General features: G+C 47.9%; 1 protein-coding gene across 2 annotated transcripts in view; it reads left to right on the forward strand.

Moving 5' to 3' along the window:
• The first annotated feature begins 548 nt into the window (after nucleotides 1-548).
• Nucleotides 549-26,271, forward strand: part of MBOAT2 (membrane bound glycerophospholipid O-acyltransferase 2) — a 176,013-nt gene continuing 150,290 nt past the window's right edge. The window contains exons 1-2 of one of the 2 annotated variants that reach the window (XM_019755958.3): nucleotides 549-672; nucleotides 1,046-1,244. In XM_019755958.3, coding sequence (XP_019611517.2) covers nucleotides 1,074-1,244 — 171 coding nt within the window. In that variant the 5' untranslated portion in view covers nucleotides 549-672; nucleotides 1,046-1,073. Of the gene's footprint in view, nucleotides 673-1,045; nucleotides 1,245-26,271 lie in introns of those variants that run through there. The other variant, XM_074331662.2, reaches the window with a different exon arrangement.

Raw genomic sequence — 26,271 nt, forward strand, 5'->3', positions numbered from 1 at the left:
ATAAAATGATTCCCAGGGGATTCTGAGGCAGCCTGCTGAAGTTCCAACGCCTGGAAACCATCATGGTACCAAGCACTCTGCATCATTCTCTCTAATCCGCACCACAAGCTGGCCAGGTAGACGTGGATGTCCTTGTTTTACACAGGGCTCGTGGCTCCCAGAAGCCTGGCTGGGAAGAGGTGGGAAGGATGCCAGGCTGGACTTACCTGCAAGGTGATGCAGGCTGTGTTCAGACAGATGGGGCTCATCTTCTGGGAGAGAAGTGGACTTACCTGGGACCATCCGGAAGGCAGAAGGAGAGCACTGTGAGAAAGAGATACCGGCTTGAGGCGAAGGACTGCAGCAGTCAGAGCTGGCCTTGATTGGAACCCATATGTCCCCTAGCTCCCAGTCTCCTTCCCTTCCTTTGCCCCAATGGAACTTAATTTACATATAAGAAGGTAGGACTCTGGCCCAGCAGCGCCATCTCCTGGTCACCTTACTGTTACTGGCACAACCTGATTGGCCACCAGCACAACTTGAGGGGAAGAGGAATCTGAGGCGAGACCCAGGATGGACACTCTGAAGGAAGCCCCCAGGATCACAGGCTTCTCAGATGACCCCAGAAACCCATTTGCAACTCTAGACATGGACTCAAAAGACCTGGAACCCTTGAGAAGTCGGTGAGTCTGGGTGAGTGGGGAAAGCTGAACCCCAAAGGAATATGAAATCTGAGTGACCCTGGGAGGGGCGGGAGAGGCTACTCCAGAGGCAGGACCAGAACTGCCTGGCACTGCAGTGCACTTCTGCGGCCTGGGGGCATGGCGCCCATCTCACACTCAGCCGCATACCCGATGGGGGGAGAGGGGAGGAGAGTTTCTCTTGCAGCGGGGGAGGGCGGGTGGGGGTGATAATCCAGGGGGAGGAGAGGTTCCAGGAGTCTCAGGGAGGGGGTGCTCAGGGTTCAGGGGAGTGAGCTGGCCCCTGGGGACCCTGGAGTGGAAGAGAGTTTTAGAAGAAATAGGCCAGGGAACCAGAACCTTAAATGTGGGAAATGTTTCCCTAGGTGGCTGATTGGAGCAGGTGGGCCAAACATGGAGGGCAAAGCTGGAGCAGACGAAGCACCACTTCCCACAGGCGGTCCGTCAGCGAGCTCCTCACTCGCTGGCCACAGGTTCCCATCCTGGCCAGCTCTGAGTGTTACACTCCTTCCATGCTGGCATCTTTCTCACAGTGCCCTCATTCTGCCTTCGGGATGGTCCCAGGTAAGCCCACTCCTCACCCGCATCTGTCTGAACACAGCCTGCATCTGCTTGCAGGGGAGTCGGAGCTGGCCATGATGGGGGTGGGGGCTTCCAAATGAGAAAGGGAGGCCTGCTGCAGTTCCTGGTCCAGGCTGGAGAGGGCGGGGGAAGTTCTGGACACAGGGTGGGCCGAGACTGGGAACCCCTCAGGAAGGCTGGTCACTGGGCAGCGCTCTGTGACCCAAGGGCCTGGCAGCGGGGTCCCGGGCCCAGGCCGAGGCAGCCAGAGAGCTCAGGGAGACACCGCAGGGGTCAGTATCGCCCGGAAGCACTGTGATGTGGCTCAGACCACTGGTCTTGAACTCCGGGGAACCACTCCAGGCTGGTTGGGCCACCTTTTCTCAACAGTGACACTCTGTGGCAGTGGCCACAGCAATGGGTCCTCGAATGACGTTGGAGAGAGCATCCATTGGGGTTGGGGTGTGTCTTGGGGTTATTTGTGAAGGAGGACCCTGAGATATCTTTGCGAGAGATGAGCTAATCTGAAAAGCAAGAGGAACATGAGCACATTTTATACCTCAGGCAGGTGAAGTTGGAATCATTATAAATGTTGCCCTGCCCTCTGGGACAGCAGGCTTTGCTTCCCAGGTTCCTGGATGGTCTGTGCGCCTGCGTATTGCAGGCAGGTATAAACTGTAAAGTGTTAACGTCCACTGGGCCAGGTGAGTGTTAGATGCTCAGGTCTGTAAAGCATACTCCAGAAGAGCAGGCCTGCTCCCCAAAGGCCGTGGGGCAGTTGGGAGGCTGTCTGAAGACCCATTGGCCATACATAGCCTTTACCGCACTGGAGAAGAATGGCCGTGGAGGAGCTTGCTTCAGACTGACTTTCTTTAGGCTGCTCTTGTCAGGGTTGGGGGAGCTATTGGGCAAAGGTGAACAGCTGACACGTCTATTAAATGTTAACGTCACTATGTTGTGGGTGCTGCTGCTTTCCTGTTTGGATGGGGGCCCAGGCCATACCCAGCCAGAGCACCAGTTTATGGCCAGAGGGTATGGGGAGTTGGCATATTTTAATAATGTAAACCAGCGACTATCTGCCACAGAATCAATGTCAAGCTCCTAAAACATCTTGCAAGCTGCTTGTTCCTTCTTTATGGGGCTTCTGACTCGTGACTGAAACTAAATGCTGAAATCCTGCTAAAAAGAAGTTAATGTCCTGGCTGTGCTAGAACATTCCGCAACTTTTTTGGGTGCAACTTTCAAAGATGCAGTGCTGGTGTAGGCTTGACCTTTCTGGTGAAAGAACAAACAGGTGTCAGAACTGGAGGTGACACCTGAGGCAGGTGGCTTTTCAAATCATTTGGGTATCCTGCCCCTTTCCTCTTGTTGGGGGCGGGGCACTCTGGTAGGTAGGGCTGCTCTGGCCCCTGGGCACATGGCTGATATCCTGGCATTTCCCCCAGTGCTTGTTGACGCGGGGCCCTCCTTCCATTCGTGGTTCTGTATCTTTGGGCGAGTTGTCAATTTCCCTGAGCCTCATTTTCCATCTGTGTCAGATGGGGATTGTGATGGCTGCCCTTTGTTCCTGTGAGACTGAAGGGATATTTAAGACTTCTTTTGATCAACAGAAATTTCAGAGCATGTTGTCCCAGATTACTGATGTCTAGAAACCTCACTGAATGAAGGAACAACAGAAAGAACTGGATTTGATTTGAGCGAGGGACTTTATTTCTGGGGACAAGTTGGGACTGTAATCAGGTTAGTGTCAGAGAAATGTAGAGATGGAAGGGACCCCAGAGACAATCCAGTCCAACACCCATGTCATGTTTCAGTATGACCTTAATTGCATTTGTAACAACCTTATTTCCAAATAACATCACAGTCTGGGCTACAGGGGTTAGGACTTCCACATACTTTTTTTTAGGGGGCACAATTCAAGCGTTAACAGAGGAAATATGACCCGACGAAATCTCATAGCTAATTCATTGATTAATACACTTCTGCCTGTGACGGATGCCTAATTAATACCAAATTATCTTTCTGATTCTTAAAATTCTAGTAGTTTCTGGCTTGTCTGCAGTTCCTATGCACCAACTATTCAGAAAAAATAAGACTAGCATTCTGGATGAAAAGAAAGATTAGCTTGTTGTCTGTGCAGTGTCTTGTGTTCCACACGACAAGCTGAGGAGAAAGCAGTTGCAGAAGACAAATGGAGCTACGACACCCCTGCCAAGGAGCACTCCAGCTTTGAGCAGCTATTTCCCTTTCTCAGTGCCCGGGGGGTGTTAATGGATCTGTGTGTCACTGCCGATGAACCCTGGCAAGGGAGACTAGGTTTCTCATGCAAAGAAGGCGACTACAGTGTCAGCCAAGAGATTGCACATCTGCAAAGTCGGAAGTGCTGAGGGATGCTGGGTCAGCTGGCCCACGAGATACATTTCCACAGGGCAGGCGGCTGGATGTTGGGGTCAGGCAAGCCCAAAGCCTGGCAGGAGAACTTCTTCTTGTTGGGAGCTGGAGAGTGGAGCTGCTCAGAGATATGGCTGCTCTAGCTGGGTATTTATTTTTGTGACAGGAACAAGGGGTGGAGCTGGCTTCAGGGAGTGTGACCCGTGCTGTTTGACAGGGATCTGTGCTTAGAAGAACCCTGAGCTTGGTTTACTCTCTGCTGTTACCATCTTGAAATTCTTAATGATTTTTGGAGTCAGGGGTCCTATATTTTCATGTTGCACTGGTCCCTGCAAATTACAGAGCGGGTTCTGATGAGTGTTCTCAGTGCTTGGTCATTTGTGAGGCAAGTAGGTACCACTGAGAGTCCTAAACTCACACTCCGGTATCGTAAAGAAAGAACACAGAGCCAGCGGAAGAAAACATGAAGCCGGTGTTCAGGCCCCATTAGGCATTAGTTTCAGCATTGCTAGCACCTCTAATAGCTATGAGACCTTGGGCAGGTCAGTTAGCCTCTCCTGGCCTCAGTTTCTTCATCTATAAAATGGGCATGCAAATAACAGCTCTGCCTATTCCCCAGAATTGCTATGAGTTCCTTGAGAGTAGAGACTCAACTTCCCCCTTTTGTACCTTGTGTGGAACCCAGCCCAGCATCTTGCTTTCAGTACAGATTCAGTGCACAGTTGATTAAAAACATGAGTAACACAGGGAAAGGACTTAGGCAAGGCCACATGTGTAATGGATTGGCGTGACGTGTACAAATCTGCCAGCTGGACTGTGCTGCTCTGAGTCTCATACGGGAGGAGGATAGACCCTGCTCACTTTTGGGGTGAACCCCGGAGAATCTCCAGGAGGCTTGGAACGCTGAAGCAAATGGCTTAGAAGAGTACACAATGCTTTCCTCTAGTCAGCCCAGTTTGACTGTCCTGGTCCTCCCTTTGGATGGTACAATAATTATTGTCACAGCCACAGTTTTGAATACACAGTATTTGCATGGAGGTCATTTAATTTGCACCACACCCTCTCTCCATTACTTCTCTCTCCATTTAGCAGATGGGGCTTTGACTTCAGGGACCTGCCCATTTCACAACTGGGAGGGGACAGAGTTAGCCTGGCGCTGATGTCTCTCTTGTCTTGGGTCTTGTCACCTGTGATGGATTCTTCTGTGTTGCCATGTCAATGTGTTCCCTGATCTGGCTCGTTCCAGGATGGTCTAAAGATAGCCAGTTTCATGGATGTTAGCGTCCCATGTTTCTTGAAGCTTCTTAAGATGAACTGTGCTGGAGAAACTGCAAGGAGCTAGGCAGTCTTTTTGAAGTCCAGGAAATTATTTGTTTGTTAAATTGGGTAACAACTTTATTGTGATATAATTCATACTATACAATCAACCCATTTAAAGTGTACAGTTCAATGACTGTTACTATGTTCAAATAATATTGCAATTCATCACTACAGTTAATTTTAGAACATTCTCATCACTCCGAAAAGAAAGCCCACACCCTTTTGCAGTAATACTCCATTCCGTTCAGTAGGCAACCTCTAGTTACCTACCGTCTCTGTAGATTTGCCTATTCTGGCCATTTTATATAAATAGAATCATACAACACGTGGCCTTGTGTCTGACTTCTTTCACTCAGCATAATGTTTTTGAGGGTTCGTTCATGTGGAAGCGTGTGTCTGTACTTCACTCCTTTTTATGGCTGAGTGATATTCCATTGCATGGATAGACCACGTACTGTTCACCCATTCATCAGCTGATGGACACTTGGGTTGTTTCCACCTTGTGGCTATTATGGATAATGTTGTCTGAACATTCGTGTATAGATTTTTGTGTGGACATGTGTTTTTCTTTATCCTTTATTTCTATGTGATTCTTTTTTAGGAGCCAAATATGGTCTCTGGAGGCACTTAACAGAGGACACTGAGTAAACTAGAAGTCTGCTTGGGCTCTGGTCTCTCGTCTGTAAAACAGGTCTGGGAAATATGGCACACTGTGTGTGTGTGTGTGTACGTGCGTGTGTGTCTTTCTGTATGTCAGGCTGGAGAGAAGGTGGGGAGGGGATGCTAATCAAGAAGCAGGCTCAGAGGAGAGCTGGAAAGGCAAAACAGGAAGACATTCTTGGGGGTGGGGAGTGATAGATTGTCGACCTCTTTCTCTCTCCTTTTCCCAGATCCTCTTTCCTGAGCTGGTGAAAGGTACAGGTGAGAATTTATGGCAATTGAGGTCGGGAGTCAGATTGGCACAGCTTAACTTGGAAAGTGAATGTGGAATCACGCCATGAATGAGCCAGCTGGCAGGAATGGCCTTTCTATTCCCACAGGACCCTGGAATGGCCCCTGAATCTATGAAGTTCAGGGCTTCTGTCAGACACCTGGCCCAGAGAGCTGAGAAGATAGACTGTTCCACCTTTCACTGTCCACCGTTTTGTTTCAGGGTGACAGTTGTGTCTGGCTCCTTTAGGAATAATCCTAATTCAGCCCAAGTCATTCAGATGGTTCAAACCCAGCTTGGGAGAGTGGAAAGAGGATAAGCTGTGAATTAGACAGACGTGGTTCAAACCCTGGGTCATTCACTTATTAGGGGCATGGTCTTCGGCAGGCTACTCACAGTCTCTGAGCCTTGTTCTGCTTTTCTGTAGATAAGGATAGTAATTCTTTGTAGATTGTTGAGAGCATCAGATGATAAATACCAAGTGCCTGGAGAGAGTTGACAGTCAATAAATGGTAACTGTTTATAGTAGAACAATGCTGAGTGCTCTAATTAAAACACACCTGATGACTAGGTCAGTCTCACCTGGCCTGTGGGGAGGCGGCAGAGAAGGAGGAAGCTGAATCTGCTTTTCCAGGGGATGCATCTCGCTCACAAATGATCCTTCTACCACAGCTCCGTAAACTCATGGATCTCCACGGGATTCGGAATTTTACCTTGATGAATTTTAGTAAGTTTTATTGCATGTCTGAGCCACATTCAATTATTATACAAATATTTTTCCACCTAACGAGCGCATACAGGTTCATTTTCCAGACCTGCCTTTCTGATGAGTGTAGCAAATGAGGGAAAGTATTGGAAAGATGTGGAACACATAGATACTCTTCACAAATAGCTCAGAGGCTGGGAGAGGGAAGCTGGTTTAAGGGACGCCAGGTTTTATCTCTGCTGTTGCTGCTGCTATGTCAGTGTATGAACATGGGAAAGTCATTCAAACTTTGATTCGTGGATTCCTTTCACGAGGGGGTTGAATTTAGTGGTTTTTCAAGACCTCTTGCCAGACCTGATGCTCTAGAAGAATGTTTGGTGATAAACTTGGCAATTCGTCCTTCTGGTGTATGAACACATCTGTCCTCATTCCTTAGTGGGCGGGGACACACAGCCTGGGAAGTGGGACAAGTTGTGTAAGCTGGCCTTCCTGGTTTCAGGTTTTAATCACTACACATCTATATTTTCCTGACACAGATGGCTTTCGGTCAGAACCAGAAAGGTGAGGTGTGTTACATCTGGACCTGGGCTGAGGGAGGGGCAGAGTACAGATGGCCTTATCACTTCATTTGCTTTTAATTTTTATTGCAGAAATTTGAAACACACACGAGGGTAGAGGATACAGTATAATGAATATTTACATACTCATCACCCAACTTCAACAGTTATTAACATTTTTCCATTTTGTTTGATTTATCCTCCTTCCCCAACACACTTTATTTTAATTTTATTTTAAGGCAAATCTCAGACATCTTCGTAGTTCACCTGTAAGTAATTCAGGATGTATTTCTTACTGACATATATACCTGTACATTGCTTAATTCTGATGCCATTATCACACCTAACAATTTTAATATCTATTACCCAGTCCATATTCAAATTTCATGCATTTTAAAAACTGTCCAAGTTGTGAAAGATAGGTTGGCCTACTCAGGTATTCATTCATTCATTCATTCATTCATTCATTCAGCTGGCACCATGAAGTCTTAAATCTGGCCAGGTCTCGAGGGACCTCATTGCTTCACAGAGAAGACACAGAAATTCACAACTGTGATATGTGGGATAAGTGCACAGTAGAATTTGGCACAAGGCATGACTGTGTCACCAAGAAGGGCACAGTCAGTTCTGCAGGAGGGTAGGAGAGTCATGGCTGAATTTTGAAGGGCCAATAGGCCGCTGGCAGGCTGGTGATGGGGGAAGGATGGAGAAGGAAAGAGAAGCCGGGGGAAGCGTGCCGACCCTTAGTAAGCACCAGGAGATTTCTACAAAGACGGTGCTCTTTTGGGTTGGGAACAAAACAGACAAAATCTCTCACCTGGCAGAGGAGCTTATGTTAGTTGTGGGAGACGGACAATAACGTGATAAATATCTCTAACATGTTACAAATAAGGGTTACAGAAAAGAAAAACAGAACAAAACCAAGGTAAGGGGGATTAGGTGTGTGGGGTTCGGACGGGGTGCCATTTAGAATAGGGTGGCTCTCAGGGCAGAAGTGGGAGGAGCTGGCAGGATGCTCACCACTCCCTTTGGTCTTCTTTGGTACCCAAGACGACCATGTTTCTCAGCCTTGTTTACGGTCAGATCAGGGCACTCCAATTGCATTCTGGCTAACAGAAGGCAGCTGGAAGTGATACATGCCACTTCCGGGCCTGGTCATCACCCCAAGTGACTGTTCATGTCCTTCTTCCTTCTTCCACCGTGACCGCGGAGGTCACACACTGGAGATGAGGTGGCAGAACCCAGGTCCCTGAGTCTTCATTTTGGAGCTGTACTTGACCTAAACCCGAAGCTAACGCTCACACTGGAGTTGTGTCTAGCCCCCTATGACACCCGCCCTCTCTCTGCCTTCTTATCCCCTCTACTTCCCCTGTGTACCCTCTTCCCAGGGCCAGCAGCTGCCCACGGTAATGAGGGCAGGCTGAGGAAAGATGGGCTGCAGACTCATACCTGTGCCAGTTCATAGGTGCCAAGCAGAGCACCCCAGGATGTGCCCCTGTCCTCTGAGCCTTGTCTTGTCACTCGACAATTCTGATTAATAAGATTGGCTCCCAGGAGGTCACACGGAGCCCAAGTTCTCCTGGAGGCCACAAAAGTAAATCCAAGGCACTGCTAATGTTATTTATAAGCTGTGAGATTCAAACAGGAAAAAAAAATCAATTAATTAAAATTCACCCTTTGCCCAGATTGTAAGCATTCTGCTTCTTCAGAACCTAGAACAAATAGGTGACTAATTCTTCTGCTATAAAATGGAAGATTTGCCATTTTTGCTGTAATAAAAAGTTTTCATTTGAAAATCAGATCAATTTGAAAATAGTCTAAAAGATAAAACCGAAAAGAATGCTGCTTACTCTCTAAGAAAAACTGTCTCTATTACCTGTGTCACACTGGTCAAATTACTCTAGTAATCTTACCGTGTTTCCCCAAAATAAGACCTAACTGGAAAATAAGCCCGGGCACGATTTTTCAGGATGACATCCCCTGAACATAAACCCTAATGCGTCTTTTGGAGCAAAAGTTAATGTAAGACCCGGTCTTATTTTTGGGGAAACACCGTAGTCTCTGTTTCCACATTTGTAAAATGAGAAAAGGAATGCTTTGCTCATGGGGCCATTTTAAAGATAAAATGAGATGACACATGCCAAGTGCCGAATACAGAAAAATCAACTCAGTTCACATTATTTAAGTGCCTTCCAAAAATTTCATCAGCGAATCTGGATAATGTCCTCTTCGCGCCTCTTATAATACTGTCCTCACTGCTTTGTCACCGTCTACTTACAAGTCCATGTCCACCTCACAAGACTGAGATTCCCTGCGCTGGCCCTGAACCGTTTCCATTGCCGATTCCCCTGGGCCTGATGCAGGGAAATACTGAACACGTTTCCTGAAAATGTGTGATTAACCATGGACAGTATTCACCAAGGAGAATGTGTTCACAAATGAACACGTTCCAAAGATCCAGTTTTTTTTTTGTGTGTGTGTTTTTTAAATATTTTATTGGGGAAGGGGAACAGGACTTCATTGGAAAGCAGTGTGTACTTCCAGGACTTTTTCCTTTTTTTCCAAGTCAAGTTGTTGTCCTTTCAATCCTAGATTGGAGGGTGCCGTTCAGCTTCAAGTTGTTGTCCTTTCAATCTTAGTTGTGGAGGGCGCAGCTCAGCTCCAGGTCCAGTTGCCCTTGTTAGTTGCAGGGGGCGCAGCCCACCATCCCTTGCGGGACTCAAGGAATCGAACTGGCAATCTTGTGGTTGAGAGGATGCGCTCCAACCAACTGAGCCATCCGGGAGCTCAGTGGCAGCTCAGCTCAAGGTGCCGTGTTCAATCTTAGTTGCAGGGGGCGGAGCCCACCATCCCTTTCGGGACTCGAGGAATTGAACTGGCAACCTTGTGGTTGAGAGCCCACTGGCCCATGTGGGAATCGAACCAGCAGCCTTAGGAGTTAGGAGCATGGAGCTCTAACTGCCTGAGTCACCGGGCCGGCCCAGATCTACTAGTTTTGCTTGCCAGTTTTTCACATATAGAGTTCTTTCCCTCCCTCAGCATGATGATTCCGTGGTTCATCCATGTTATTGCATCTCCATGAGTCATTCTTTGTAGTGCAGAGTATTCCATCACCTGAATATATGATAATATGTTTATCTACTGATAGACACCTCGGTTCTTTCCAGGACTTGGAAATTATGGATAAAGCTGCTATGCATGTTCTTGTTCAAGCCTTTGAATTTGAATATCTTTTTGTGACCTTAATAGATGTGCCATGTTACCTTGAAATTGTCGTAATTTCTGTATCTTTAATTGCCAGTAATGCTGTACATTTTTACCCTATGATGATGATGATGATAATAATAATAATAATAGTAATCTTTCTTGAATGCTGACTATGGTGACAAGCCCTCTAATTTAGCCTCATAAGAATCCTGCAAAGTAGGTATAATTATATCCATTTCACCTAGGAAGGGATAGACACAGGCTCATGAAGCCACTTGGATGTGTGGACTCTGACTCGGTACTGCCCTGAGGCCCTCTCCAGGCCACCCTGTGGCTTCCTGGGGCTATGACAGTGACTCCTGAGTAAACCACCTTGACACATCCTAAATGCCGCTTCTTGGAGGGGCGTTTAGGCCTATACATCATGCGGTTCTACCAATTTAAATAATTTTATTTATAGCTCTTTGCAGTTGTATCGGTGACATATTTCTCCCATTCTCTTGTTTTCCTTTTAATATATATTTTATAGAATTTTGTTGTAGATTTATTTACTCAAACACATCTATCTTATCTGATGAAAGAGTCAGTTTTTCAAGAGCCATAAATGTATCTTTGCTCCACTGCTAGAATATGTAGTTCTGTTTTCCTTTATGCTTTTTGTGTTTTGCTTTCTGACATATTGAAGTGTAATGCCACACATGATGTGAGCTATGGAACCGCATAAGCATGAGAAATGCCTGCTCAATAAATACATCCAAAATGGAAACGCTACTTTCATTCAGCACATGGGAAAAAGAAGCCGAAGGAATTAAAATCCGATTCCTAAAATTGTATGGGAGGGCCAGTAGCTGAACTTGGTGTTTATTCCCCTGTTCTCCTTTGAAGGAAAGGAGCACTTTGCACACCACACGCCGCTTAGAATGAAAGCTCCTTAAGAGAATTACAGGGCATGGATTCGGTTTATGCATCATTCCTCCACCTTCTTTGCTTCTCTCCTGCTTCCTTTGAAGTTCAAAGTTTAGCAATTTCTAAAGTCAGCTAACAAGAAACAAAAAAAGCCTCAGAGCTGGAAAGGGCTTCACGAGGTCATTCATTTTTCTATCCAGCAGTACTGACTGAACTGGGTCTTATGGTGGGGACCCGTATAGAAAGATGAATAAAACGTAGCCTCTGGCCCAATCTCGTGAGGGAAATAGACACATGCAAAGCAAATATAATGTAATGTGAAAAGTATGGTGTTGGAGAGTCATCCAGGGATTAGGGTCGGGGACCCCCCCACGTGGCGAGCCAGGCTGGGTGCCCTGAAGGACGTGGGCCTGAACTGAGGCCTAGAGGATGAGTAGCAGTTGTCCAGGTTGTGAGGGGCAAGGAAGCGTAGGGAAGCACCCCCGGGGGTGGGGGTGGCGTCGGGGGCACAGCCCAGGACTGGCAAGAGATAAGTGTGTGGGATGGGGTGGGCAGTTGTGATGAGCAGCTCCGCTTTGGAGGAAGGCAGGGCAGGAAGAAGGGAGCAGTGAGAACGGGAAGACCACTGGGGACCTCTATGTCTTGCGCAGAAACTAGACCTATATCCTAGAGCAGACTGGGGCATACGAGTGGTGTGGCCAGAGCCTGGGCTATAGGAACAACCCTCCGGTACAGAGGGAGGATGAAACTGAGAAGGACAAAGAGGTAAGGAGGCCACTTCAGTAGAATAACCAGAGATGCTATGGCCCAAATTAGGGTGATGGTAGGATGGAGAGAAGAAATGTTTAGGAAGTAAAATCAGCAGGACTTGGTGGTTGATTCAGTAATGGGGGGAGGAAAGGGGGAGGCAGAAATCAAGAGTGAATCCCAGATTGGATGGGATGATGGTGGTGTCCATTGAGTGAGGAAACAGAAGAGGAAACCCAAGTTTTCAGGGAAGATGACGAATTCTGTTTTTGACATGAGAGCTTAGGATGATTGCAGGTCACCCAGATGGTGGTGACTAACAGGAAGCTGGATGTTAGAAGGAGCAGCTCCTCTGTAGACACAGATTTGAGAGTCATCGGTGAATATTTGGTGGTTGAATCAACTACCAGTGAAATTATCTAAGGAGATTGAGTAGCGGGGAAGAGGAGTGGGCCAAAGACACAGCCTTCAACGTTTAGGGGCAAATGAAAGAAGGGGTCCAAGAAGAACAGTCCAAGAGGTAAGAGGGAGTCCAAGAGAGACCATGGAAACCAGTGGGGTAGTGAGTTTCACAAAGGAGACTGCTGGAAAGACAAGACCTGAAGAAAATGCTCTATTATTATATTTCGGCAGTTAAAAGGACCCTGGAGAACTTAGAACTGTTTCAGGGAGTTGGGAGTGGGTGGTGGGTGGAATACAATTCAGAATGCAAGTCGTTGAGTAATGAAGAAGGGAAAACCAAAGTGGAGACAGTGAGTGGAGGCTTTTCTTTTAAGAAACTTGAATGAAAAGGGAAGGAGAGATTGGATGATAGCTATGGAGGGTCATGGGAAGTTTCTTTCTTAGGTTGGTCATGACTTAACCATGTGTAACAAAGCTGAGTGGTGGGAAGACGTCCATGGAGTGAGATTGAAGATACAGGGTTGAAGATGGAGGGAAAGGCTGCTGGAGCAAGACTCTGGGAGAGGGTGTGGCCAAGGGCAGATCCGAGGGCTTGCCTTGGGTCTGAGCAGGGATGCCACTCTGATGAGAGTGTAGGGAGGAGGTGAGGCTGGGCGGGGGTGTTTACAATGTTTGTAGAGGTGGGAGGGGTGTGGAGCTCCTCAGGTGCTTGCACACTCTGAGGCAGAGTAGTCTGAGGAAGGCAGCTCTGGCTGCAGACCTTGCCAGAGGCCTGGGGGCGTCGGAGGTCAGGGGCTGGGTCCTCGTGGGCGTTAACAGTCAGACTTCAGGGCCAGGGGAGTGTGGCCGGAGCTGGGAGAGCAGAGCGGGTCCCTGAGGTCATCAGGGTGGGCGCCTGGCAACCAGGAGGACGAGGACTCTGACAGAACAGTGCCCAGTGATGGTGAATCCAAGGCCCCACCTTCTTCATCCCAGGCCATTGTTCTAGATCCTGGGCGGGGTCTGAGAGCTGATGGGCTCTGCTCCAGCCCTAGAATACTGATGCTGTTCGAGAGGTACGCTAGTTCCGAGGTACGAATACGGGACGGGCAAATTGCTGCACTAGGAGGCAAATCCCCTTCTTCATACTGTGTGGCAAGTGCTGGACCACAGTCACCAGCCTGTCCTGCTCGCACCCAGCCTTTGTTCTCTCGGGGACGAAGCTGTTGGACGCTCTGAATCAGGAAGACTAGGGCAGGCCTGGGCCCTTGGGGCTCTGGGCGTGGCTCCAGTGGTTCCAGGCTCCTCCACTGGACCTGCTGCCGAGGGCCTGGAGCAAGCGTGGAGAGCCCTTGCATTCAGAGTACTCCTAGGTCTCCCTCTGCATCAGCCAGTCTGTCTGTCCTTCGTTTTCCCCAGTACCCACCAGACTCATCCCCTTAGTTCATGCCATTAGCCCTCCTTAAAGTCTCTACCACTTAAAAAAAGATTCTAATGGGCCTCAGGCACACAAAATTGGCTGAATCGTAATCGTTGGCTCATGATATATTTTTATTGTTGGTCCATGCATGGTTCTACCTATCTACCTGCCTGCCTGCCTGCCTAGCTACCTACCTATGTTATATATCACATTTTATAGTAATGAAAAAAACACCTGTATAACCACCATCCAACCTGAAACTAAGGCCTTAGCAATGGCTTATTGCCAGCTCTTTGACAGACCCCATCACAACCCCCTTCCTTCCCTTCTCCAAAGTAACCACCATCCTGAGTCCTGTGTGCATTTTCTTATTTCCTTTTTTATATCATCTCACATTATCTATCTGTAGTTATCTCTTCTGTATGTATTCCTAAAATGTACCTAGTAAACTTTAAGTGTTTTACCTTCTTTAAGAGCATGTCATGCTGTATGTAATCTTTTCAGACTTATTTTTGTTGCTGAATATTAAGCTGACAAGCATCATCCATATTGTTGTGTCACTGTAACTCATTTATTTTGACTGCTGTGTGATACTCCATGGCGTATGTGTCAGTCTGTTTATCCAGTCTTCTGTTGATGAACTTCTGAACAGTCCTGCTATGTGCAGTTTCACACATGCATGAAAGTTTTTCTTTGGACTATGTCTGGAAGTGGAATTGCTGTGTCACCGAGTATGTGACTGTCCCTCTGAGGGCTGTTCAACTGTTTTCCAAAGTGGTTGACCAATATAGACTCTCACCAATAGGTAAAGAGAATCTACGGTTCCAGTCTTCTCCAGCACTTGGCAGTGTCAGGTTTCCTCATTTGTGCCACCTGAATAAGGGTGTGTTAGTCGGGACTCTCCAAAGAAATAGAACCAGATAGATATTGATATATATAAGAGGACATTTATGATAGGAATTGGCTCACATGGTCATGGAGACTGAGAAGTCCTGCCACCTGCCATCTGTAAGCTGCAGAAGCAGGAAAACCAGTGACGTAATGCAGGCCAAGTGTGGAGTCCTGAGAACCTTAAGTTCTTAGGCCTGGGCCTTAAGACGGTGTGAGTCCTTGTCTGAGTCTCAAAGCCCAGGAGTGCCCATGTCGGAGCGGGAGAGGATGGATTCCCAGCTCAAGCAAAGAGCGTGAATTCACCCTTCCTGCACCTTCTCATTCTAGTTGGGCCCTCCATGGAATGGATGATGCCTCCCCACATCGGTGAGGGTGGCTTCTTTACTTAGTCTATCAATTCAAATGCTAGTCTTTTCTAGAAACACCCTCACAGACACACCCAGAAATCATGTTTTACCAGCTATCTGAGCATCCCTTAGCCCAGTCAAGTTGACACATAAAATTAACCATCACAGCGTGTAAAATGGCACCTCACTGTGTCCTATTCCATTTCCTGTTCACCTTCCTTTCCAGGCCTGGTTCATAAATGATGTCTCCCAGGAAGCCGGTTACGTGTGTACGGATTTCTGTTTAGGCTGACACTTGACTCTTGTGGCGTCTGCCGTCTCCCCACTAGGTTCTTGACTCTGACATCAGGGGACATGCGTGTCTTTGCTAACTCCACCATCAGCTGTGAGCACAGGGCATTGTACAGAGTACACCCTCCAGTTAATTGCTGCTGTTTGAATAACAGAATTCTTGTTTATGCAGATTGAGGCAGTCAGATGCCATTTGTGAGGGAGGTGGCAGAGTCTCAGAGGGACAGGGACTAATAGGAAGCCAGCTGGGAGCTCCTGATCGCAGGTTGCAGCTGGCTGGGTGAGACCCTAATTAGCCGGTCCCTGCGGGCCCTGCAGCAGTTGTTGGGAGCATGTGACTTCTCCCGGCAGGCCAGGGCCCAGGCTTCTGAGGGCTGAGCCAAGTCACAGGCAGGAACTGATGTTTGGCCTGGAGGCTCAGACTTGGCCTTCTGTCTGGAGGGCATCAAATCAACAGCTCGTTATTAAGCCTGTCTTCGAGGCAGCAAGGACCACAAGCTTCAGCCCCCGCCCCCAGAAGTGCTCAGCCAAGGATGTGGGGGGAGCTTCCGGTTTGTTCCAGGTACAGCTACAGGCATATGGCAGGTACCACCCACGTGCCAGGCCCTGCAGGCTGGGCTGATGTGGAATGCAGGGTGTAGGGGCCCTCCAGCTTAGTAAAAAGCAGGAAGATGGTGGCTTGAAGCAGAAAGATCGTGGCTTGAAGTAAACGTGGACTTGGCCTGGAGGCCAGAAGCGGCTGTAGTTAACTGGAGGGCATTCTGTCAAGTGCCTCTGGTTCTTCTGAGGGTCAGGTGGCGGCTTTCCTGTGGCCCTGAGACCCAAGCTGGGGGCAGGGAGAGGGCACTGTTCCGGGTGTTATTCTTCTCAACACACAGTCTTTCGTCATGTCATTAACTGCAATTCTGTCCTGGCTTTTGTTTTTCCTGCCTCCCCTCCCCAACCCAGGGACGAGTGGACAAGAACCCAGTAACTATTGTTCCAGGATTTTGTGATTCATCTAAACAGGGGACCCTTTCATTTTCTGAGGCTTTAGCATGTTCAGAGCATGTTCCTGTCCATGACCCTATTTGATCTTCCCAATGTTTCTTCATCACAAGTTTCCTAGGGGTCCCTAGTTGCTGCCATTTCTGTTTGAGGTGATCTGTTCCCTCTGACGGATTCTGCTTCGTGGGGCCCTCTTCCTATCATGAAGGCCACCTTGGAAAGCGTTCAAACTGCTCCTGGGGGCACAGAAATCCCCATTTCGTAGACCTCAAGCAGGTTCTTTTCCCATTTGGTGTTGTGAAGCCAATTTGAGACTGAAAGCATTAACACCTCAAGCTTTTATTCAATGGCCAGAGAATGGAGAAGCAGGAGCACAGCTCTCCCATCCACCTCTCACCCCTTAGCCGTCCAGAGATGGCCTAAATAGGCTAGTGGAAATGAAGGAAGGTTTAGGTAAATAGGTAGGGGGAATATTCATGGATTTCCCCCCCTTTTTTTCCCTTTATGGTCTCTTCCAGCTGTTGTAGTGATTGTCAACTGCCATGGCGCTGATAGGTGTGTTATTTAGCTGGAGATTATGTGCTAATGAGCTTTAGAAATCTTTTGGAGGTCATTTAGACAGCCATCTTGGTTTCAACTGGTTTCAGACAGTCTTGACAAGTTCTTAACTGCTGACTACGGGGGACTCCCTGTTCTCAGAGACAGTTGGAGCGGGGCAGGGGTTCAGCCAGGCTCCTTAGACCTGCAGGCCTGTCACAGGGTAACAAAACCACTTTCATGTGGCAGGAGAGAACCTATGTCTCAACTCCAAATTACCAGGCCCACAATGTATACCCATTAACAGTGCCTTAGACTTAGCTCCATCGATCTATTCTAAGCTCTCCTTAATCGTCACATTCATTTAACAGACATTTCTGAGCAACTATGGCATGCCAGGTGCTGTTTGAGAAGCACTGAGGATACAGAAACAATGTATGGTCACGCCAGGAGCCTGCACGCAACGACAGGAGGTGACACACATCAAACCACCATGTAGATGCTGTGAAGGATGTGAGTTAAATTGCCTCCGAGCAAACCCCCTGCCCTTTGGAGAGAGGTGGAACTAGCTCTGCTGCTGACCAGCAGTGTGACATGGGCAGGTCCTAACCTCTTCATCTTCCACATCTTTATCTGTAAAGAGTGACAGGAGAGGGCCAGCCCGGTGGCTCAGGCGGTTGGAGCTCCGTGCTCCTAACTCCGATGGCTGCTGGTTCGATTCCCACATGGGCCAGTGGGCTCTCAACCACAAGGTTGCCAGTTTCGATTTCCCCCAAGGGATGGTGGGCAGCGCCCCCTGCAACTAGCAATGGCAACTGGACCTGGAGCTGAGCTGCGCCCTCCACAACTAAGACTGAAAGGACAACAACTTGGAAAACATCCTGGAAAAATACACACTGTTCCCCAATAAAGTCCTGTTCCCCTTCCAATAAAATCTTAAAAAAAAAAAAAAAAAAAAAAAAAAAGAGTGACAGGAGAGCCGCCATTTATCACGTCTGCTGCCAGGTTCCTCACAGTCATGACCACCCTGAATTCTCCCAGCATACTATGAGGCCACCTTTATCACTTCCTTTGAACAGACGAGGAAACGGAAGGTCTGACTGGCTAGTCACACAGCAAATGGCAGGGTAGGGAGTCAAATCCACTGACGTTTGGATTCTGAACTCAAGTTTTTTCCACTCCCAAATGCTGTCTTATAGGACTCTGTTAAGGATGAAGTGAGGTTTTTAATGCAAACTGCCCAGAACACAGCCTGGGTCCCAGCAGATTCTGGAGAAGAAACCTTAGCTTCTGTCGTTCCATCACCAGCCGTCTCCTCTCTTCTCACATCTCGTCTACTACATCATCCGCCCACATTTCCCCCTTGCAATAACTAATGCATGTGCCAACATGTTTATGGAAAATACCTTACGCTGTGCCTTTCATCTCTAAGGACCCAATCATGTTGCTAAGCAGGCTCCCAGATGTGAGGCCACTGGTTCTTTCAGCCAAACAACGGGGAGGAGATTATCCAGGAAATTCTGACAAAGAGAGCAATTACTCTGGTCTGAAGCATATGGGCTGCTTGTGCCCAGACTGGGCCTTTGTGCTTCAATTACCTGCGTGATGTGTCTGCGTAGAACCATACACGTTTGGTTATTTTGCACGTTGGTTCGTTAACTGAGTGGGCCTCCCTCAGTCTTCACATTGTTAGGCAACAGAAGAGCAGGGCGCCCAGGCTGAGCTGGGCTGGCATCTGGTACCTCCACGGAGCTCCATCTGGGGAACCGGGAAAGAACTTGAGCCCCTCCTCACCCCAAAACTTTAGTAGTTCTGCCAGCGGTAAGGGGTCCCTCCTTTTTCCTCTTGTGGAGTCTTCCCCCCCACTGTGATCCCCTGGCTCTTCTGTTCCGCCCACCCCAGATACCTGCTGGGCCTAGAACGTGCAACTAATCCCTACTGGGGATTGGCTAGCCCTGCAGGACTAGGGTTTTAGTAATAATAATGCTTCTGACGTTTCTGCAATGCGTGGCTTTCACATCCATCATCTCTCCTGATCCTCAAAGCAGCCCTGCGAGTCCGGCATTAGTGGCGCCATTTCAGATGGAAAAAAATATGAGGAAGGGAGAGAGTGGGTTCACCCCAGGTCACCAGGCTAGAAAGAGCACAGCCAGCATCACACCGAGGCAGGGACCCCAGAACCAGAACCAGGTGTTCTCACTCCTGAGCCTGTTCTCTTTCCACAACAACATCCTACACTCTTAGGAAAAACATCTAAGGCCCAAAGGAGTGGACTTTTAATGAAGGGGTTTCCAGCCCCTGTGAGAAGTAATGGGGAGTTGTGTTTGACTGTGGGAGGCCTTTCAGGAGCTTCTCAAGTTATACCCACAGGCAGCTGCCTCCTAATGGGGTGGGAGGAGGCGGGGTGGGGTACAGGTCTAGCTAGTGTCACCATCGCCCCACACGAGATACCATCTCCCTGCACAGGTTTGCAACCTGGGCAGTAAACGCAGACCCAGGTGAACAGCCACAGTAGCCAGAGGCTCAGTGGTGACGGCAGACCCCAACCCCAGCAGAGCAGCTCTCTCGTGTGCCATCTTCCAGGGTAGAGATGCTGTGCTGGGAGAGGAGTGAGTGACAGCTGACACACCAGATAATTAGATCTGGCCGAGCACTTTCGACAAGGATTGAAAGGTCTTTGCAAACACTGATCAATTCTCCCCACTGTGTGAAGAGAGAAAGACTATTTCCCAAAGGCATCAGCTGAAGGCCCTGGTGATCAGGCAATGGTCTCACTCACCCTTACTCAGAGTCACTGCTGAGAGGGCACCTGATCACCACATCTTTGCATGGCACCTGTCTGGCAGCTGCCCTGGTCTGAGTCTTCAGTACACAGGAGAGATCTGAGTCCCAGCTCACCTGTTTTTAAAGAGCTGCTAGTGACAAACGTGGAAGGTTGAGCTTCTTCTCCCCTTCCTCCTTTCTTTATTTTTTTCTGCAGCCATTGGTGGAGAATTTAGTCATCCACTCACCTGGGTAGGAAACTTCAGGGTGAGGGTTTGGTGAGGACACACACTCACACGTAGCTCTGTGGTTTCACGTCTACATACCTTTCTCATGGTCATTTTTGTACCTCTAAGAAGACCTCAGTGTCCCTCAACTCAGTCTCCTCAAAGCTGAAAACACTGGAATTGCCACAAAGCACTTTGTAGACTGTAAAGTGTCACATTGATCTCAATTCTTAATATTGCCCTCCTGCGTCTTGGCAGAATTGCTTCTTTGTTCCCTGTGCTGCTGCATATCCATGGGATTGCATGATGCTTTACGACACAATAAAACAGTAAACTAAAGTAGAAGAAAGAAGAAAAAAAATGAAATTATGCTGCTAAAATGAAAATATTTTAGAAACTTACTGTCCATGTAGAGCTAAATGAGTAGCTGCCTAGGGAGTTCTTGGGACATTTACGTATTTAGGCTTTAGTGACTAGTCGAGGGTGCGTTCATTTAACACATTTTTTGAGTGTTCCGAGGGGCCATCGGCCTTGCTGTCCTGGCCTTTCAGGGAATAGAGAGGTCAAGGTTTACCGGGAGGTCAGAATGACCACAGGGACTGTCCAGCCCTGTGTCTCGCCAACAAGGCTTGTCTTCACTTCTTTTCTAAATTAGCTCATCTGCCTATAATGATTCCTTCCACCTCATTTCAGTGAGTTTAAATTTGCCAACATCTGTCTCAGCTTCTAATCCTTCTAAAGTCAAGATGATTTTCAACAATAAGCTGAGAAGTTCTTTCAGATTCCGGTTTCTTAGGGAGAAAGAAGCCCAAACCACACAATTCCTAAAACCTCAAACCTCACTCCCCCACAGGGCCTGCTGGGTGACTCCCTTTCCTTTCAAACAAACACCCAGGTGTGATGCACATATGGAGACATGTGCCCTCCGCTTGTGTCCGCCTGGCCCTGAGCCCCTCCTGACACCCACATAAATGCGGGTCCCCTCCATTCCACATAACTTGTTCTGACCTGTTCCCCAGGGCAGGTCCCCAGCCCCACGCTGAAAGCTATGCTGGCTTTGGCCGTCAGGTCTTTTAGGTCACAGTCCATCTCCACCTGGCCCAAGGCCACGCTGGATGAATGCGCTGCTCAGCAGAGCAGCTCCTTTAGGCCACCTGTGGCCGCGTCTCCTTGCCTGGCAGGTAGTTCCAGAAGGAACACGCCCAAGCCGGCCCTGTTTTCTCAGTTGTCTTTTTAACTCTGGCCTCCTTCTCCGGGGTGACGTCACGCTCCTTCATGGGTGTTCATCTGTGCTCAGCTCTCACTGGGAAACGGAGCTCTGGCTTCTACCCGTCATCACTGAATTCTCCTCCATTCCTAACTGGCTATGTCTGGTTATTCCCCAAAGCGTCCCCAGATGGGCGTTGCATCAGAGGGGATTTACAACCCAGTCAGGGTGTCTTTCTGTAGCATTCACAACCCAGTGAAATATTAGTGTCTGTTTTTACAAGCTCCTTTCAACAACACTAGCATTCAGCAATCATTTACTGACTCTCTCTCTCTGCATCACGTACAGGATGACGTATTTTGTCTCATTTGATTTTTTTTGACATTTATTTATCTATTTATAATAATTTATTAGCTTCAGGTGTGCAAAACAATGTAATAGTCAGACACTTACACCCCTCACAAAGTGATAACCACCCCAATCTACCCCTCTGACATCGTACATACTCGTAGCTATCACAATTACGTTAACTATATTCCCTATGTCAGATGTGTACTGGACTTATGGGGGCCTCATTTGATTTTCACAATAACCCTTCTGAGGCAGACTCTGTTTTATCTTCACCTTATATACGGGGAAACTGAGGCATAAGGAGATTTGATAATTTGCCCAGAATCACACAGCTTCTAGTGAGAAAGGTCAGATCTGGCCCAGGCATTCAGCTGGCCACACCCTGCTCTGGGCCAGTGTCTTCTACACATCACTTCTAGCACTCACTTTTTTGGAGTAAATTTTCCAGGCCCTGTCTTCATGGCATACTTTATAGGGGCAATTCTCCAGGGTCTTTAACCTTAACCCTCAGGAAAAACTAAAGGAGAGTAAAAGGAGGGAACCCTATCCTTGGGAATGTGAGGGGGGATCTAGATAAGGGAAGGGGGCTTGGGAGTCCTTCAGATTCTTCTATATCAGCAACTGCCTTGTCTACTGTCTGTTCTGGGGGCTAGTAACAATTACACTCCCTGGACACAGAAACGTTGGGCTGTGAACCTGGGTCCTGTCTCATCTCTGACACCTACCAGCTGTGGGGCATTAAAAAATCATTTCTCCACTCTGGTCCTCAGTTTTCTCATCTATAAAGTGGGTGTGATAATTTGTACTTGTATAAAATGGGTCCTTGTAAGGGTGAAAGAGATGAATTGTGTGAAAGCACTTGGTAAACTGAATAAATGTAATGAGGATGATTCGTTATCAGGTGATTAACATGGAGGTTAATATTTTGAAATATCACCTTATGGGTCCCCCCTCCGCTGGGTTAGAGAGAGAATCAAGTCAAGCGTGGTGCTTACATGGACAGGCGTCAGAGACAAAAGGCTGAGTGACCCGTTTCCCAGGCTGTGACCTCGGGTTGGCATTGAAAGCCCAAATAAGCATGTGAATTTCCAAGCCTAGGAGTAACGGCTTCTAAGAGAAGAAATGGCACCTTGTGTCCAGGCGGATAGGACCTTTGTCCACCTCCCAGAGTTTTCTGTCTCTAGCACTTGTCAGGAGCTGCTAAATAGCACCTGTTTGTCCTTGAGTAACATTGGGAGGACCTGAGAGGCAACAAACTAGGAGCAAGCCTGTGCACAAATTGCGTGGATATTCGACCAACAGTCAGATGAGACCGTTTCAGCCGACACTTTTACAATGTACACCTCCTTTACTCTGTGTGAGATGTCAGCATGAGGAGATGACATTGAAGAGACGTTCCCTTTCCCAAAGCCTCCGCAATATGGAATTCCCACCACCATCATCCCACCCCTGGAATGTACTGGAGGCCCAGAGAAAAGAGGGTAGGGAACTCTATATGATTGAGATTAGTTGTTACTACCCCAGAAAAGGGAGAGCTGGTGATAAAGAAAACTAAAGTCATGTTTTTGGCGCATTTGTATTTGGTTCCTGAGAGTCATACCACTTCACTGGATTTTCTTAGCTGCAGTTTCAAATCATGTGATACGCAGAGAAGATCTCTGCAAGGTCTCCAAAGGGCTCTCACAGCTTAATTCAGTTAAAGTAGACGCCTGAATTGCTACACGAAGGGTTTTCGGTGTTAAGAAAGAGGTATTTCCATTAAGTGTGCTTGTCTTCTAAGTGTCTTGGTAATGACATTGTTTGTGTATTTCTTCGCAATGCTTGCTGAAGCCTAATCTCATGGTTTTATAACCTACAGCAGTGGGGACTGGGGTACTGTGTGTTTCCTCTCATCTCTTCATACTGAATGGAGGCATCTTAGAACTTGGTTTCCTTTTCAGAAAAGTCCTTTCTTTTCCTATCGCAAACCTCTCTCAGGAATTCGCTTTGACATGTCTTCTGGTGGAGGTCTGACGACAAAAGATGCCTGCTGGTTGCCGACCACAATGGCTGGGAAGGTTTCCAGTTGCAGACCCCCGACCCCTAGCATGTGATTTTCCTGAAGTCATTGTCAGGGGAACTAGACATGTGACACGACAATAACGTGGGAGCCCTGAATCAGCCTTTAGAGGCTCCTGCAAAGATGGAAAACAAACATAAAAAAGGAGCCAAATCGTTGAATAGCCTTAGTCACACACACAAAATTAACCAACACCAAACTATATAAGCCAAACTCCAAGGTCAAGAGTGCGACTTGCTGTTTAAAGCAGCAGCAAGTGTAGTAGTCTGTGTCCTGCCAATCACGGGCTGTGTGCCCATAGGCAAGGCACCCACCTCCTCAGTGCCTCATTATCCTCTTCTTTACAAAGGACACAGATTACATGTACTTCAAAGTGTTACGATAAAGCTTAAATGAGGAAAGCGCTTGTGTCTAGAACTATGTAAGGATATCATATGGATATCAAGAACTACCGTGTGTCCCTGAAAATAAGACCTAGCCGGACCATGAGCTCTAAGATGTCTTTTGGAGCAAAATTTATTATAAGACCCAGTACTATATTTTATATTATAATATATAAGGCCCAGTATTATATTATATTATATTATATTATATTATACCCAATCTTAAATTATAGTAAAATAAGACTGGGTCTTATACTAATTTTTGCTCCAAAAGATGCATTAGAGCTGATTGTCTAGCTAGGTCTTATTTTCGGGGAAACATGGTAGATCAGGTTTGTTTTCTGTGATTGTAGGGCTCAAATGTTAAACTTGTTTAGCGGTGTGTGTGTTAACCTTTTAGCAATCCCTCTAGAAAAATATGTTTTGGGGGATAGCTATTTCCATTTGCACTGAAAATTCTGGCCGTCTTAAACAGTTTCGTTTATATAGAAAAGAGCATTTCGGTTACAAACATCTTCAGTCCTCTGGCTTTTTCTCATTCATTCATTCCACACATGTTTGTTGACAGGCCTGGGACCACTGAGTCTCCATCTGAAGACAGTCCCTGCCTCAGGCTCTGAAACTCAGTTCCAAGTGAGAGAGGCGTAAGGAGGCCCAGGCTGCTCAAACCTTCCAGGAGGCTCAGAGAAGGTCTGGCTGGTGCTCTGGTCCAGGATGCCAGCGCTGCCCAGAGCAGTTACAAGGTGGCTAAATATGAATTCTGACCTTGAACAGCATGTGGGCGCAAAGTGGGGAAGTCAGGGCCAGTTTTAGAGTCCTTGGGTTGCGCTTGGACCAGAGATTGGAGCCAAAACCAAAGGCTCTAAAGCTGGGCATGGCAAGAAAGGGGTGGACCATGCTGGGCATAGAGTCCCCTGACTTTGGTCCCTTGTTAGCCTCTAGCCTGGCTGAGGCTTGGGGCCCCCACTGCCATTGTGGGTCCTCCTGTGACCTTGGCAGCCTACTTCTCCAGGAACTGGCTTCTGACAGTCCTGTTGCTCCCCCAAAGAACTGCATGCCCTGCCTCTCAGCTCCCTGCTCTGAGCCTTTCCTGACCTTGGTCTGCACTCCTCGGACCCCGTCTGCTGCCATCTGCTCCATCCCCGTTTGGGCAAATTACCGGGCTCTCAGTCTTGTCTTGGCTAATAAGCCTGTGCCCTGCCCCTTGTAGCAGATTTTTGGGCTTCAGAGCCTCCTGGATGCACATCGGGGGCTGTTCTGGGCTCGTGTTCCGTCCCTTCCCCCAATCCGGTGTCTGCTTTATTCCAGTTTCCAGAGCTCGCTGTTCTTGCTGTTTACGGCAGTGACACATTTGTGTGTTTATTATTCACATCTGTCTCTCCTACCAAATTGTCAACTTCCTGAGGACAAGGGCTACAGCAGTTCTTTCTCCTCATGGCTGATTTTCAGTTGCTGGCTCAAGGATGTTTGTCGAATGAATGAATGAATCATAGAGAGTAAATGAATGTATACACACCATTTCATTCCAAAAAGTAATTTTAGGCAGCTTCCTTTCACATCTATGATTTTCCTTGATTCTTGAACAATCTATGAAGGGTTGGAATCCTTTTTTAAAGATGAGAGAAGAGAGGCCCAGAGAGTATTAATGAGTCCACTTGCCTTGAGGCCACACAGCAAGGCTGGGCAGAGCTGGATGGAACCCAGCTCCTGGCGCTGGTCATTCTAACTCCTGTTCGAAAGTCTTGGGGGTGGAGACACACACACACACACACACACACACACACACACACCCCTCCCCATAATGGGGAGGAGATAGAAACAGCCCATGCTCATAGGACAATGTACTAGAAATAATCACAGTCATGACACTTCCTTTCAAGACTTCCCCCAGAGCCCTGGGGAGGACGCCTGTGGAGCAAGAACCATTGAGTCTAACATTCCTGACATTTCAATGCCCACTAACCATGGTGACCACAGTCCTGGAACAGTTTCTGGGGCAGTTGGGTACTTAAAGTCTTGTTTCAGGATGTGCCCGAGGGCTGGCCAGGGGTCCCTGCAGCTCCCAGAACTTCTCTGGGGGCTTCTGGGCTCCTCCCACCCCAGCCCCTATGACCCCAGGGCTCACCACTCTAGGGGACCTTTTCCCTCCTGCTCATGGGGCACACCCTGACCCCCAAATGGTCATTTCTGTGTCTGCATCGCAAACAGCTGCATAGATAGAATTTCCAAAGGACTCCTTCTTCTTCGGAATAATGGAGAAGTAGTTGTGTCTCCAGTTACTGTCACTGTCACGCCTGGGTTTAGACTCCCCCAGGCCTCCACGCCTTCGCTCTCCTCCACCCCAACCTGCTCCTCAGATCTGGGATCCTTGAGGCTTCAGGGCCTGCTCTGGCCCTTCTGGTTGGGTGTTTTCCCTCTGGC

Source organism: Rhinolophus sinicus, chromosome 2, assembly GCF_057876585.1.
Source record: "Rhinolophus sinicus isolate RSI-liver-muscle chromosome 2, RSI-T2T, whole genome shotgun sequence".
NCBI classification, from domain to species: domain Eukaryota; kingdom Metazoa; phylum Chordata; class Mammalia; order Chiroptera; family Rhinolophidae; genus Rhinolophus; species Rhinolophus sinicus.